Here is a 14,778-nt window from a genome sequence, read left to right on the forward strand (position 1 = left end):
TAGTGTCTGTGAAGAAGAGCCTTGCAGTACTGTGGTCTTGTTTCACAGGATGCCCTTCCACACGGGTGATGTGTTCACTGTCCAATTCCAGTGCTATGGTACAGTAAATATATCCTATTATATCACTTACTAATTGCTACCATTATGATAGGTGCAAAACTATACAGTGTATAGTGTGTTTACAAGTCATCATTAATATTGATCGTAGACAACAAAGCATTAGTCTGACACTTGGGTTACTTACGGATCATTCCTTACTCAAACTGCCAAATTCCAATGCATGCCTTGAGAGACATTGAGTACTATTAACAGTAGGCTGGCTCAACAAAGCTGTATCCACCAGGATTCTGTATGTTTTTACCAGGGTTTTACCTTCTATGAAGGTTGTGGCTATGATGTTTTTATTCAGGAGAAAAACTTGTCTGGAGAAAGACTTGTTGCTTTTAGTCTTTGTGTGCTTATCTGTTAAATCATGTGGTAGAATGTCATGATTGCAGCAGTTGAGGAAATTGCATTTGAAGTGAGCTTAAACTAAGTGTATATAATGAAAGATATTTATGTTTAGATTTATCAAATAGGGAATATTGAACTATTTAACACTAATTTATATACTTAATTTGACTGCCTTACTAGAACATAGTGGGTGTAGGATCTGAAAATAGACACCCTTGATTAAAAAAAATGACTGTATAAATGTAAATACTGAGCTATATTGTATGCAAAAGAAAATTGGAAATATTATTTTATACAAATACGATTTCTCAGAGAAAGATTTTGTCTTAGAAGTTTTTCTTCTCAGAAACAGAGGTAAAATGATTGACACCCCTTTTTTCAATACCTCACCTTGTGAGGATAACTGCAGGGAGACTTTTTCTAAAATGTTTTTAGTTGTTGAACACTTTGGGAGGGATTTTTAGAACATTCCTCCATACAAAACTATTCCACATCCTTGATATCCTTTGTCTGCGCTTATGGACTGCTCTCTTCAATTGGGTTTCAAATCCAGAGACTGAGAGTTGAGCTTGACACAGTACCAGGACATTTTGGCCAGGAGGAGGAAACTTCGCCGCAACTGGATCTTCCAGTGAGACGATAACCCCAAGTACACATCAAAATCCACAAAGAAATGGTTAATAGGCCATTCAACATTTTGCAATGGCCATCTGTCTCCAGACAGAAAAGGGCAGTCCATAAACGCAGACTAAGGATCTGGAAAGATTCTGTATGGAGGAATGGTCTAAGATCCCTCCCAATGTGTTCTCCAATCTCATAAAACATGTTTAAAAAGGCTCAATGTCATTATCCTCACAAGATGAGGTATCAAAAACAGGGGTGTRCATTTTTACCCCTACCTTTTGAGGGGGAAAAAATATTACTAAACAAAATGTATTTCTCTTAGCATTGTATTAGTATATAATATAGCTCAGTATTTGAAATATTTTATACAGTCATTTTTGCTCATCATTATCAAGGGTGTCAATTTCAAACCCCACTGTTTATAGAGATAAAGTGCTTTTGGTCAATAGTGAGTTTCGTATTGACTACATCTTAATACTCAAGTTGGCTGCTATTTGTGAGATTGAAAAGGAATTCCATGGACTGTTTCAAGACTTTACACTATGGTTTCAATAGAGGACTGTTCAATAACTTGCCTAGCTGCATTTCATAGCATTTACATCACATAATCAAAGGATTCAACTTCATGTAACACCTTTTCATCAGCTGATCTTAAAGTCTGTACTATTGTATGACACTTAACAGACAGTATCCATTTGTCATCTTTATGGCAGGATAAATACCTTTTTTTCATAAAGGGAAAATTGTGAAGAAAAATGTAGAAAGCTTGTTGCTACTGTACACTAGGTCTGAAATATACTGTTTAACTTCTGAATAGTGCATATTTTGGGTTACATATTATTTTATATTGAACACGATTGTTGTTGTACATGCGTGTGGAACCGGAGTTGTTGCATAATGCTCCGATCACACCTACAGCGTCATTGCGCAGGATCGTCTGGATGTGTGCAACAAAAGTTCAACATTCACCTTCTATGTCTGCCAAGCCTTCTACGCAAGGCAAACGCAGTGTTCCATTGGAAATTTAATGTACTTCTGGTGTACCAAAACACAATGACGCAGTCGGTGTGAGCGAGTCGCAAGTCTTTCTTAGACATTGTTACTATAGGCCAAGTACATCAATGTGATCTTTATCAAAAGGCTAAATAAAATATCTGGTTCCAATGTGTGATCTATGTTACCAAAAAAAACATCACAACTTTTCTTAAAGGCCTTCATTTGTCTTTATACAGTCTTGTACTAAACTGGCCCCGCCACAGATTTTATGTTGAACGCTCTACAACAAAGCTTTGTGTCCAGCAAGCTTACTCTGCCCTTAACCTTGTTCTGAACACCTCCAAAACAAAGGTCATGTGGTTCGGTAAGAAGAATGCCCCTCTCCCCACAGGTGTGATTACTACCTCTGAGGGTTTAGAGCTTGAGGTAGTCACCTCATACAAGTACTTTGGAGTATGGCTAGACAGTACACTATCCTTCTCCCAGCACATGTCCAAGCTGCAGGCTAAGGTTCAATCTAGACTTGGTTTCCTCTATCGTAATTGCTCCTCTTTCACCCCAGCTACCAAACTAACCCTGATTCAGATGACCATCCTACCCATGCTAGATTAGGAAGACGTAATTTATAGATCATCAGGTAAAGGTGCTCCCGAGGCTAGATGTTCTTTACCATTTGGCCATCTGATTTGCCACCAAGGCTCCTTATAGGACACATCACTGATGCTTATTTATAAAACCCTCTTAAGTCTCACTCCCCTCAGATACCTACTGCAACCCTCATCCTCCACATACAGCACCCGTTCTGCCAGTCACATTCTGTTAAATTTGGGTATGTCATTTTTGGCAAAAATGGAAGGGGAAAAAAGGGTTGGATCTAGGTCCCCAAAGCACACCCATCCCAGGGTCGCTCCTCTTTTCAGTTCGCTGCAGCTAGTGACTGCAACGAGATGCAAAAACCCCAAACTGGACAGTTTTATCTCAATCTCTACATTGACTCAGTCATGGACACACTTACTGACTCTTGTGGCTGCTTTGCGTGATGTGTTGCCTCTACCMTATCCTTCGTGTTTGTACCAAGTGTTGTCATTTTGCTACCACGTTGTGTTGTCATCTTAGGTCTCTATGTAGCGTTGTGGTGTTTCGTCCTACATTTTTTTATTCACCATCCCCACAGGAGGCCTTCTGCCTCTTGGTCGGCCGTCATTGTAAATAAGAATTTGTTCTTAATTGACTTGCCAAGTTAAATCAAATAAAAAGTTCATTTCTGTAATCTGTTTTCGCATTTCCAAATGTACAATTCATGTTTTTCTATGCCTTTACCCACAAAACACCTGTGGAGTGTTCAGTGGGACGTTTTGGAACGTTCAGATAGAAATATGGTATGTAGAACAAACATGCATCTCTGACATGTAGAATTAGTAATCACGTCGGCTTTATTCATGGCATATCTATCTGCCATGTTCAACGTTGGGCTGTTTGCAAGGACAACTTACCTAATTGCTTTAAATGAGTTACCACAAAGCACTTTCATTTATTATCAAAGTTTATTTAAAAGGAAATGTGATCTTTGCTTCTCAGTGTACTAAAAGGAAAATTAGATAACAATTAAGTGACCTTCCCCGTAACCTTGAATTGGTCAAAACAACAGAATCCAATCAAAGTGTCTTAGGGAGGATTGAAAATGAATGAGTCTGATTAAATCATTACCACCGTTTGCAGTCTCAAGCAAGAGGCGTTATGAACGTTCCTTTGATGCAAATCAACCTAAACACCTACCTGCTTACTACATGCCGAGATGGACTTCCCCTACAACACCCATCAGCATGAACCCAGCTATTTCTGCAAAGTCAATGTGAACATTTCTTCAGGGGGGTTATGCCTGCATAAAGTAGGACACTGCACTACATTTCACGTTAACGCAAAGCTGTACCTGGCCGTTTACGTCAATGCATCTGCTCAATTGTGTTCATTTGGCATCTTGAACACAATCGGCCAATCTGCCACTTAGTTGCTCTTGTAACTACTTGGTAGAAATAGCGTTGTTCAGGCCAMTAAGTTGCACTATGTGGACACAGCAACCACACAGCAAATGATCCATGATTACACTGACAGTTGGACGTGTAGGTTGTGTATTGGCTCTGTATAAAATCTAAGATACAGTACTCCGGTGTTCCGCTGGTTRATCTTCTATTGCCGGCATTCTAGAATACAAACACAGACACCCATTCATTCACCCACCTAAAACGATTGACAAACAATATTTTTACAGCTAAAATACAAAAATAACCTGACGTGATACTGCTCCCTCCTCACACAATCCAGACGCTGGGCAAAAATTGGCATATAAATACAAAATGTAAACACTGGTGGTAAACTACCACGTCCATTGCCAGTTTCAATTTGTAATGAAAAGTTTGCTCTCTCCCGTCTGAAAATGTGTGCATTTTCAAGAGTTCACATTAGCAGGCACTGGTTTGGAAGTCAAGAGGCAGTAATGGGATGGCCTGGTCCCAGATCTGTTTGTGCAGCATAAACAGACCTGGTTCCAGGCTAGCAATGGGAAGCCTGAACACCCAGTAGGGTTGGGGAAAAGGTCATTCCGAGTCCGATAGGACGATCACTTCGTCRGGGTCACATTGAGTTGCCACGTTGACCTGAAAATGACACAAAGTAGAGATTGGTAAGAGGTTTGTATAGTGTACACAAGTGACTTCGCCACAAAAATGTTTGGTGATATGTCACGGCAGTGGAGCAAGAGCATGACACACACACACTGTATTCAAAGTATTCAGATCCATTGACTTTTTTCCACATTTTGTTACATTACAGCCTTATTCTAAAATTGATTAAATTGTCCCCCCCCCTCAATACATTTACATTTACATTTAAGTCATTTAGCAGACGCTCTTATCCAGAGCGACTTACAAGTTGGACACCCCATAATGACAAAGAAAAACAAGTTTAGAAATGTTTGCAAGTTTAGAAATGTTTACTCAGGATTTTGTTGAACCTTTGGCAGCGATTACAGCCTCGAGTCTTCTTGGGCATGATGCTACAACATTGGCACACCTGTATTTGGGGAGTTTCTCCCATTCTTCTCTGCAGAGCCTCTCAAGCTCTGTTAGGTTGGTGCACAGCTATTTTCAGGTCTCTCCAGAGATGTTAGATAGGGTTCAAGTCTGGGCTCTGGCTGGGCCACTCAAGGACATTCAGAGACTTGTCCCGAAACCACTCCTGCTTTGTCTTGGCTGTGTGCTTAGGGTCGTTGTCCTGTTGGAAGGTGAACCTTCACCCCAGTCTGAGGTTCTGAGAGGTCTGGAGCAGGTTTTCATCAAGGATCTCTATGTACTTTGCTCCGTTCATCTTTCCCTCAATCCTGACTAGTCTCCCAGTCCCTGCAGCTGAAAAACATCCCCACAGTATGATGCTACCACCACCATGCTTCACCGTAGGGATGGTGCCAGGTTTCCTCCAGACGTGAGGCTTGGCATTCATGCCAAAGAGTTCAATCTTGGTTTTATCAAATTGTATGTCACAAGCGCCGAATACAACAGTGAAATGCTTACAAGCCCTTAACCAACAATGCAGTTAAGAAAATACCTTWAAAAAAAAGTAAGATAAGAATAACAAATAATTAAACAGCAGCAGTAAATAATAGCGGGGCTATATACAAGGGGTACCGGTACAGAGTCAATGTCCAGGGGCACCGGTGTCGAGGTAATATGTACATGTAGAGTTAAAGTGACTATGTATAGATAATAACAGAGTAGCAGCAGCATAGAGGATGGGGGGGGGGACAATGCAAATAGTCTGGGTTGCCATCTGATTAGCTGTTTAGGAGTCTTATGGCTTGGGGGTAGAAGCTGTTTAGAAGCCTCTTGGACATAGACTTGGCACTCCGGCACCGCTTGCCGTGCGGTAGCAGAGAAAACAGTCTATGACTAGGGTGGCTGGAGTCTTTGACAATTTTTAGTGCCATCCAGAGAATCTTGTTTCTGAGAGTCCTTTYGGTGCCTTTTCGCAAACTCCAAGCGGCCTGAGGAGGAGTGGCTTCTTTTACTGAGGAGTTGCTTCTGTCTGGCCCCTCTGCCATAATGGACTGATTGTTGGAGTGCTGCAGAAAGTTGTACAGTCGTGGCCAAAAGTTTTGAGAATGACAAATATTAAATTTTCAAAGTTTGCTGCTTCAGTGTCTTTAGATATTTTTGTCAGATGTTACTATGGAATACTMAAGTATAATTACAAGCATTTCATAAGTGTCAAAGTCTTTTATTGACAATTACATGAAGTTGATGCAAAGAGTCAATATTTGCAGTGTTAACCCTTCTTTTTCAAGACCTCTGCAATCCGCCCTGGCATGCTGTCAATTAACTTCTGGGCCACATCCTGACTGATGGCAGCCCATTCTTGCATAATCAATGCTTGGAGTTTGTGGGTTTTTGTTTGTCCACCCGCCTCTTGAGGGTTGACCACAGGTTCTCAATGGGATTAAGGTCTGGGGAGTTTCCTGGCCATGGACCCAAAATATCGATGTTTTGCTCCGAGCTACTTCGTTATCACTTTTGCCTTATGGCAAGGTTCTCCATCATGCTGTAAAGGGCATTGTTCGTCACCAAACWGTTCCTGGATGGTTGGGAGAAGTTGCTCTCGGAGGATGTGTTGGTACCATTCTTTATTCATGGCTGTGTTCTTAGGCAAAATTGTGAGTGAGCCGACTCCCTTGGCTGAGAAGCAACCCCACACATGGTCTCAGGATTGTTTACTGTTGGCATGACACAGGACAGATGGTAGCGCTCACCTTGTCTTCTCCGGACAAGCTTTTTTCCAGATGCCCCAAACAATCGGAAAGGGGATTCAGAGAAAATGACTTCACCCCAGTCCTCAGCAGACCAATCCCTGTACCTTTTGCAGAATATCAGTCTGTCCCTGATGTTTTTCCTGGAGAGAAGTGGCTTCTTTGCTGCCCTTCTTGACACCAGACCATCCTCCAAAAGTCTTCGCCTCACTGTGCGTGCAGATGCACTCACACCTGCCTGCTGCCATTCCTGAGCAAGCTCTGTACTGGTGGTGCCCCGATCCCACAGCTGAATCAACTTTAGGAGACGGTGCTGGCGCTTGCTGGACTTTCTTGGGCGCCCTGAAGCCTTCTTCACAACAATTGAACCGCTCTCCTTGAAGTTCTTGATTATCCGATAAAATGGTTGATTTAGGTGCAATCTTACTGGCAGCAATATCCATGCCTGTGAAGCTCTTTTTGTGCAAAGCAATGATGATGGCACGTGTTTCCTTGCAGGTAACCATGGTTGACAGAGGAAGAACAATGATTCCAAGCACCACCCTCCTTTTGAAGCTTTCAGTCTGTTATTCGAACTCAATTAGCATGACAGAGTGATCTCCAGCCTTGTTCTCGTCAACACTCACACCTGTGTTAACGAGAGAATCACTGACATGTCAGCTGGTTGAAGGGGTCCCTCATAATTATTATGTAGAAGGACTGAGGAACTAAGATCTGGTAACTTTTTAAAAAGGACATTCTACTCCAAAATGAATGAAAATAAGTATGCTGACACCATCTAAAATAGAATTTCCACCTCCAGAAATTAGCCCAATAACACATTGGTAAAAGAATTAACATATTGGGCCATGTACAGTATATAGCCTATGCATGGTCCATATTATCAGGTGTGCTATTAGCAATAAACATAATCAACTGTAGCCCAACTGATGCAGCAAAGTAGGCTGAAGCATGGTGTTGCCTACCTGCATTTACCCTATTGGGCTAATCATTAGCCAGATCTCAAATMTTTTCTTTTAACTAGTTATTATCATATTGATTAATTGTATGTCCCCAAAAAAACTTGCATAAACACAGAATATTCTGTAGGTCTACCTGTTGGGGTAACTTGCCACCCGGGGTAATAAGCCCCCTGCCTGTACTRCTCACAGAAACCACTTCGTCACTTTTCCCCCCTGGGTTCCACTACTCTTGATCAACCAAAATATTTTCTGTCTCATTACAATTTTTTAAGTCAATCCAGAAAAATTATTTTGACGTAAATAGGCGTTGTACCCCAAGTCACTCTACAATTGACCGGTGTTACATTTAGCCCCATTTAGCCCCAATTGCAGAGCGGTAACGTGCTTCTGATTTTTTTTAAATTTAATTATGGGTTTAAAAGTTCAAGCATATTTAGGAGTTGAGAAATAAAGAAAGTAAGAATGGAAAGCTGGGAAACCCCTCTTTTTAGCAAAAGCCATTAAAACGACTTATTTTCGCGATTGCAAGAATTGTTGTGCATTGACTSTTTGTCAGAATGCATGTTTCCCTCCCTATAGCACTTATAACATGAATGTGCCACAAGAGGAATATTTAGATATATATATATATAAGCTGTTCTACTATGGGGTTGTTTTATTTGCAGAGGAAAAGGACATGTGGAATGTTCTAGCATCCTCAAAATGCACCTCAGCAGAAATATTAGTTCATGTTCCATGTTGCTGCAATGATTTAAACTGAGTGCAGCGGAAACACTGGACATGCACTGTCCACTGTGGGCCCTTATATAGACAGGTGTCTGCCTTTCCAACTCATGTCCAATCAATTTCATTTACCACAGGTGGACTCCAGTCAAGTTGTAGAAACATCTCATGGATGATCAATGGAAACAGGATGCACCTGAGCTCAATTTCGAGTCTCATAGCAAAGGGTCTGAATACTTATGTAAATAAGGTATTTCTATTTAAATTAACCTGTTTTCGCTTGGTCATTATGGAGTATATTGTGTGTAGATTGATGGGGTAAAAAAATACATTKATCRYTTTTAGAAWACGGCTGTAACGTAACAAAATGTGGAAATAGTCAAGGGMTCTGAATACTTTRCGAATGCACTGTATGTTTGATATGCTGCGTATACGTGGAAAAAAGGTATAGTGTCATGATACTTAAACATCAGRAATCGTCATTTACCCTCACCTTGTTTTTCTTGGGAGGCGGGGTGGACTGGGAGCTGGTGACCATCTCCTGGGTGGGAGTGTCTGCRCTGGTGGAGTCCGCCTGCAGGGGGCTACTGGTCACCACGTCCATGTCCAGAGGGAGGTCACGGTCACTGCATACGAACAGAGAGAATTCATTCATTCAAGTCTCCACATTTGAAAATGGATAGGCATCTCCACAGATTTTTRCCCCCCATCATTAATTTGGATGCTACAGCCTTACCTCCCATTGTGGTGCCTTAGAACCCCGTTGTAAGACTTCCTGGATTTCACCTCTTCTTTCCTCTTTCTCTTCCTGCCTCTGGAGGTGTCTCTGGGACTGGGTGGCCTGGGGCTGCAATTCGCTGACCTCGTCTCAGTGATGACCGTGCAGGAGTCCTCATTGGTCGAAATCAGCACCGGTGATGGTGGCAAAGAGACCTGATTCGCCGCCATGGGGGAAGCTGAGGAGTCCTTCGTTTCCACACTAGTGCTTATGGACACAGCTGAAATGTGATTGGAGGAAACAATGTCCTCATTTGTCAGGTTGGTATTGGATGATTCGTTCCCCTTGTCTACCTCCATCGCCTCTGATTGGCTGGGGCTGTCTGTGGGGGATTCGTCGACTAAGGAGGAYATCTGTGGGATGTCACCCCGGGAAATGGGGCTGATTCCACTTATCACGGAGTCTTTGTCCACRTCAGCGTTCTCTTCCTCCTCTCCTCCATCCTGGTTTCCGTCACTCCCACCATCCACCTCGTTCTCACTCTCGTTTGCTGCCTCTACCTCGTTGTCCTCCTCATCATCCTCTGAAAAAAAAGAAAACCCAAATCAGTTGAAACCAGGATAAACCGGGTTAAAACACTGAATTTGAGAAAGGTGCTGTGTAGATGCAAATTATCATCCTCATCACCTGGCCCTGCTTGTGATTTGCTGGCCTGGATCTCCTCCTCGATGTCTGGATCAGACGACTCGTCGTCTTCATCATCCTCCTCCTCCTCAGCTTGCTCCTCACCCTCACCATCCTCTCCCTTCTTCAGGGGATTGTCATCGGCTGTGGTGGCCTCCAGCGCCGATGACTGACCCTTCCGTTGACACACACAGAAAAAACAGTCAGTGAGTGGTGACAGATATAGTCATTTATGTAAATAAATACCATGTATTTTAAAAGCAGACGTGGAAAAGCGTTGGCTGACTATAACAGGTCAGAATTACAGAACATTTATTTTTTAAATGTCATCTCCAGTCATTTCTAAAATGTAAATTGGTCTCCTTCAACACCTTTCTCCTCCTCCTACCTCTTTCTTCTGCCTCTCCCTCTCTATCCGTTTAGCCCTCTCCTCCTCCTCGGTGTCGTCCTGCTTCAGGGCGTATTTGGAGATGACCTGCTCCAGGCTGGAGAGAGCCACCTCCCGGTTAGAGCGCAGCTTACGGGCCAACGTGGGATCCAACAGGGCAGGGTCAGTGGCTGGTATGGGTGGACAAAAATGAAATAAAAAAAAGAGGGGGGGGGGGGGGGGGGTGAGAGAGTTAGTGACTTCTTAGTCCATCTTCCTAAATAATTCCCACACATCCAACCTGATATCCACAAAGCAGCATACTGGTGTCACTCTTTCTGTAATTGTGTGTCAACTACCAGGTTCTCACAGCTTCACACACAATTTTTCTAATTTATGGCTCTTGTCTCTCTGCAGCAGACATATATATGGGGTGTGTACACACACATACATACATACATACATACATATATAGATAGGAGTAGGGTTGATCCGAGAGTACACATACACACATTATATATATATATTTTTTTACCTTTAATTAACTAGGCAAGTCAGTTAAGAACAAATTATTATTTACAATGACGGCCTAGGAACAGTGGGTTAACTGCCTAGTTCAGGGGCAGAACTGATTTTTACCTTGTCAGCTCTGGGATTCGATCTAGCAACCTTTCGGTTACTGGCCCAATGCTCTAACCACTAGGCTGGCTACCTGCCGCCCTAYTGTGTATGGGGGTGTGTTCGTCAARTCAATCTTGAGTGCCAGAGTGCCCTCAGGGCGTTCGTAAATTCAGAGCYTTTCGCTCTCGGAGCGTTCAGAGCGCACACTAGACACTCTGGCCGAGGAGTAGGGTTGATCTGAGCGTTCTGACCTCACAATGCCAGTCAAGCACCCACGTTAACTGGCTAACGTTGGCTAGCTACTTCCAGACACAAATGTGGGAACAGCTCACTGACCATTTTACTCCCCCTAGCAGAGKTGGTTAGGCTGTTTTCATGTTATCCAGAGTGTTGGTGACTGTAACTGTGCTGCTGGCAACAATATAATTACGCGTTTTTGCCGACGTTCGTGAATTCATCAGTTATTCTGCGCTCTGGCACGCTCAGATGAGAGTGCTCAGAAATCTGAGTAGATAGCCAGAGCGAATTTACAAACACACCCATGGTGAGCAATATGTTTGGAAACATCGAATCGCAATAAATCACAGTATCGAATCGCTATACATATAGAATCATGAGAATCCCAATACATATTTTAAATCGGCACCTAAGTATAGTGATAATATCGTATCGTAAGGTCCCTGGAAATTTCCAGCCTAGTGTGAAATTCTCTTTATTCTTACACACAGAAAGACAGACATCGCACAGACGGAAACACACAGCTCCAACCAGGAATGTAGAGGTGTGTGTATTACGCTCTCTTACCGGGCTTGTAGAGGTCTGTGAGGTGCGAGCCGAAGTTGTAGACCATGTCGAGGTGGCGCCTCTCCTGCAGGCGGTTGCCGGTCTCGCGGAAGGCGTCCTGGGCGATCTGGGTCAGCTGCTTCTTGCTGAGGTTGAGGCCGTGGCGCTCGTTGGCCCGGCGGATATGTTGCAGGATGTCTGTGTAGTCGGGGGGATTCAGCTGGGCCTCGGGACTGTTGATGAAACGCTCAATCTGCGGGTGGGGAGAGCAGGAGGAGGAGGGGTCAGTGTACTGTATCGCCATGAGCAAACACTAAGGACAGCCAAATCAATTGCTAGGAACACAAGCATTTCGCTACACCCGCAATAACATCTGCATGCGACCAATAAAATTTGAATGGTTATTGTTTTCATGCATTTATTACCCATTTATTCTTATTCCTCGATTTGATCTCATACTGGGGTTAGTTTTAAATCTCATTTTCATCCATAGTCTATATAACATAAATAAGCAGTGGTCAAAAAGCATTGGGTTGTCAATAAACAATGTGTTGGTTACCTTTCTGTTGACCTCAGGGTAGCGTGTCCCTTTGTATTGGATCCTCTGCTCGATCACTCTGCCTGTCAGACTGCTGCAGCCCTTCAGCTCACAGAGCTTATCATAGATCTTCATCATCTGAGAGGAGAGAGAGGACTTCAGTGGCTTCTATCTATCAAAGTCATGTACATTTAACACATTTAGTATGTGGCTCAAGCAGGAATCAAACCCACAGCTCTGGRGTTACAAGCGTCACACTCCAACCAACTGAGCCATTGGAACCAATAGGCCTCGGTGATCTGACCTTGCGTTTGAGCTTGTGCTCCTGGATGTAGCTGGAGTCCTCCTCTTCTAGCTCGTTGACACTCAGCTCCCTCTCCTGCAGCCGCCGGATCTCATCATTGTACATCTTTAGTAGGTTCTCCAGGTACGCAATCTGAGAGAGCGAGAGAGAGAGAGCGAGATATGAAGATATGCCTGGCACATTGCTCCTTATGATGAACTATCAGATGCAAAACATTACAGTAATCTACACCAAATCAATGCTTTTAAACCCTTGAGGGTGACCAAGTGCACACTTTGGACAGAAGAGGAATAAAGCTATAGAGAAGTCATGGACACTATTCTTGGTGCTGCTGACCTGTCTCCGGGAAGCCTTCTTCGTCTTCTTCTCCTCCTCTTCCTGCTGCCCCGAGGTAGACGGTAGCTCCTCTGTCTGTGCCTCCTCTTCCCTCTCCTCTTTCATCTCCTTCTTCTCCGCGGCGGTAGGCTCCACCTTCACGACAGTCTGCCTCCTCTTGTCCGAGTGCTGTTTGAGGACGGTGCACAGCTCGTTGATGTAGACAAAGGTCTTGGTGCGGCGGGCCTGGGCGCGCGTCAGGCAGCGGCCCAGCGTGTTGCGGAACTCCACCGAGGCCAGGAAGCTCGGCGAGGCCTTGGAGTGCTTGGCGTGCAGGAAGGTCATGACTTCGGGGCAGTCCTGTGTGTGGGCCGAGCAGTACTCTACAAACTGAACAAAGCGAAGGAGGGGAGTGAACGAGGGAGAAGGGTTTAGAAGAATGTTCTTCAATCTTTCCACTGGGGGGGACACAGGGTTGGTGCAGACTTTTGTTCCTGCTAAATACATGGGCTTAAAGATGAGTTATAATCAGGTGTGTTAGTGCTGGGATGGAGCAAAAGCCTGCAAAACTATGGGATTTGAAAAACACTGATTAAGAGTGATGTGGGAAGGCCCAAATTCGAAAGGGTCACGCACAAATTCGTTATGATTTCCATGATCGCGATGGACTAATAGCCTGCAAAGACTCAAAGCCACAGCCGTAGTTGTGCTTTCCAGTGTTGCAGCTCCACTGACATATTTGTAATGTGACTGCACCAAACATCTCCACCATCRATCCATGTACCCTCTTACCTCAGTAAATAGCTTCTGGTTCTCTGCTTTAAGAACATGGCTTTCTTTCTTCACTGTGGCAAAAGGAGATTGGGTGATGTGAGTAGGAGCGGGCTGTTGGATTTTGGGGGGAGTACGATGATTGGCTGAGGGTTTAGAGGAGGTGGAGGAAGAGGGTTGAGGCCTCTCCTCTTCCTCATCATCATCATCATCAAGGATTACAATGCTGTCCATCACTGCTGCTGAGGCAACCGCCATCAGATAGGGACTATTCTTTGCTGAGGGAAGGCAAAAACAACAGTGTCAAAATGATGCCTTGGGCAAATTCAAAATTAACATACCACTGTCATGCKATCTGGTTTAGTGAGTCTATCCAATACAATGATTACGCCTTTCAAAGTTTTATCATATTTATGGTCAACCATTTTTACAAAATTACACAGTATCAGGCACAAACACCACTACTACCTATTATCCATTGTAAACTCCACCCTGWCCCTTTTCACCAGCACGATTTAAAACAAATGTTATAACAACAAACATTGTTAATATTTTGTAGGCTTATCTACAACGAAAACAGACACTGACCGCCAGTTCAGACAGTAACGTGAGCTAGCATGCTAAGCTAACGTCTGGGACTCTTGCTAACTAGTTCATTTACTAAGTATTTTTTTGATTAAACAAGATTTGAGCTGGTCGAAACTTGTCAGAAAAAAACCAACACATTTACTAGATTGTTTACTGCAAAAACACTCCAAACACCACTGRTGTGTTTGTTGTTTCCTTGTTGGCTGGCTAGCTAGCTAACCTCAGTTAGCAACAAGCTAATGTTAGCTGGCTGCTCAGGAAAGCGCCAATCTCTCCAGGTAAAATGGTAGGGGTATGACAAAGACAACATGTAAACAAATACTTTTACTAGCTTTATGTATGAAATYCAGATGTATATAATATAGCTACTGTTTTAAGACCGTGGTTAGACGGTTAGCTATGGACAAAACAATGATAYTCAACTTACCCGCTTGATACCGAAATGTCTCGCCSCGAAGAGCTCGGGAACATTCAAGCCTACCATTGGTTGTTGGTTGGTTGTCGCTCAGTAACATCGTCGATCATTGGCCATTCAC

At 43.4% G+C, this 14,778-nt stretch overlaps 1 protein-coding gene across 1 annotated transcript; it reads right to left on the bottom strand.

Moving 5' to 3' along the window:
* Positions 1-3,598: 3,598 nt before the first annotated feature.
* On the bottom strand, positions 3,599-14,778 carry LOC111955883 (death domain-associated protein 6). The gene is made up of 11 exons (XM_023976233.2): positions 14,670-14,778; positions 13,676-13,932; positions 12,905-13,273; positions 12,569-12,700; positions 12,286-12,402; positions 11,748-11,979; positions 10,344-10,513; positions 9,959-10,130; positions 9,290-9,854; positions 9,047-9,179; positions 3,599-4,727 (listed from the first exon to the last, which is right to left on the bottom strand). Exons 1-11 carry the CDS (start codon positions 14,755-14,757, stop codon positions 4,668-4,670), a joined length of 2,295 nt encoding a protein of 764 aa, XP_023832001.1. The 5' UTR covers positions 14,758-14,778; the 3' UTR covers positions 3,599-4,667.

This window comes from Salvelinus sp. IW2-2015, linkage group LG31 (assembly GCF_002910315.2).
Source record: "Salvelinus sp. IW2-2015 linkage group LG31, ASM291031v2, whole genome shotgun sequence".
Lineage (NCBI taxonomy): Eukaryota > Metazoa > Chordata > Actinopteri > Salmoniformes > Salmonidae > Salvelinus > Salvelinus sp. IW2-2015.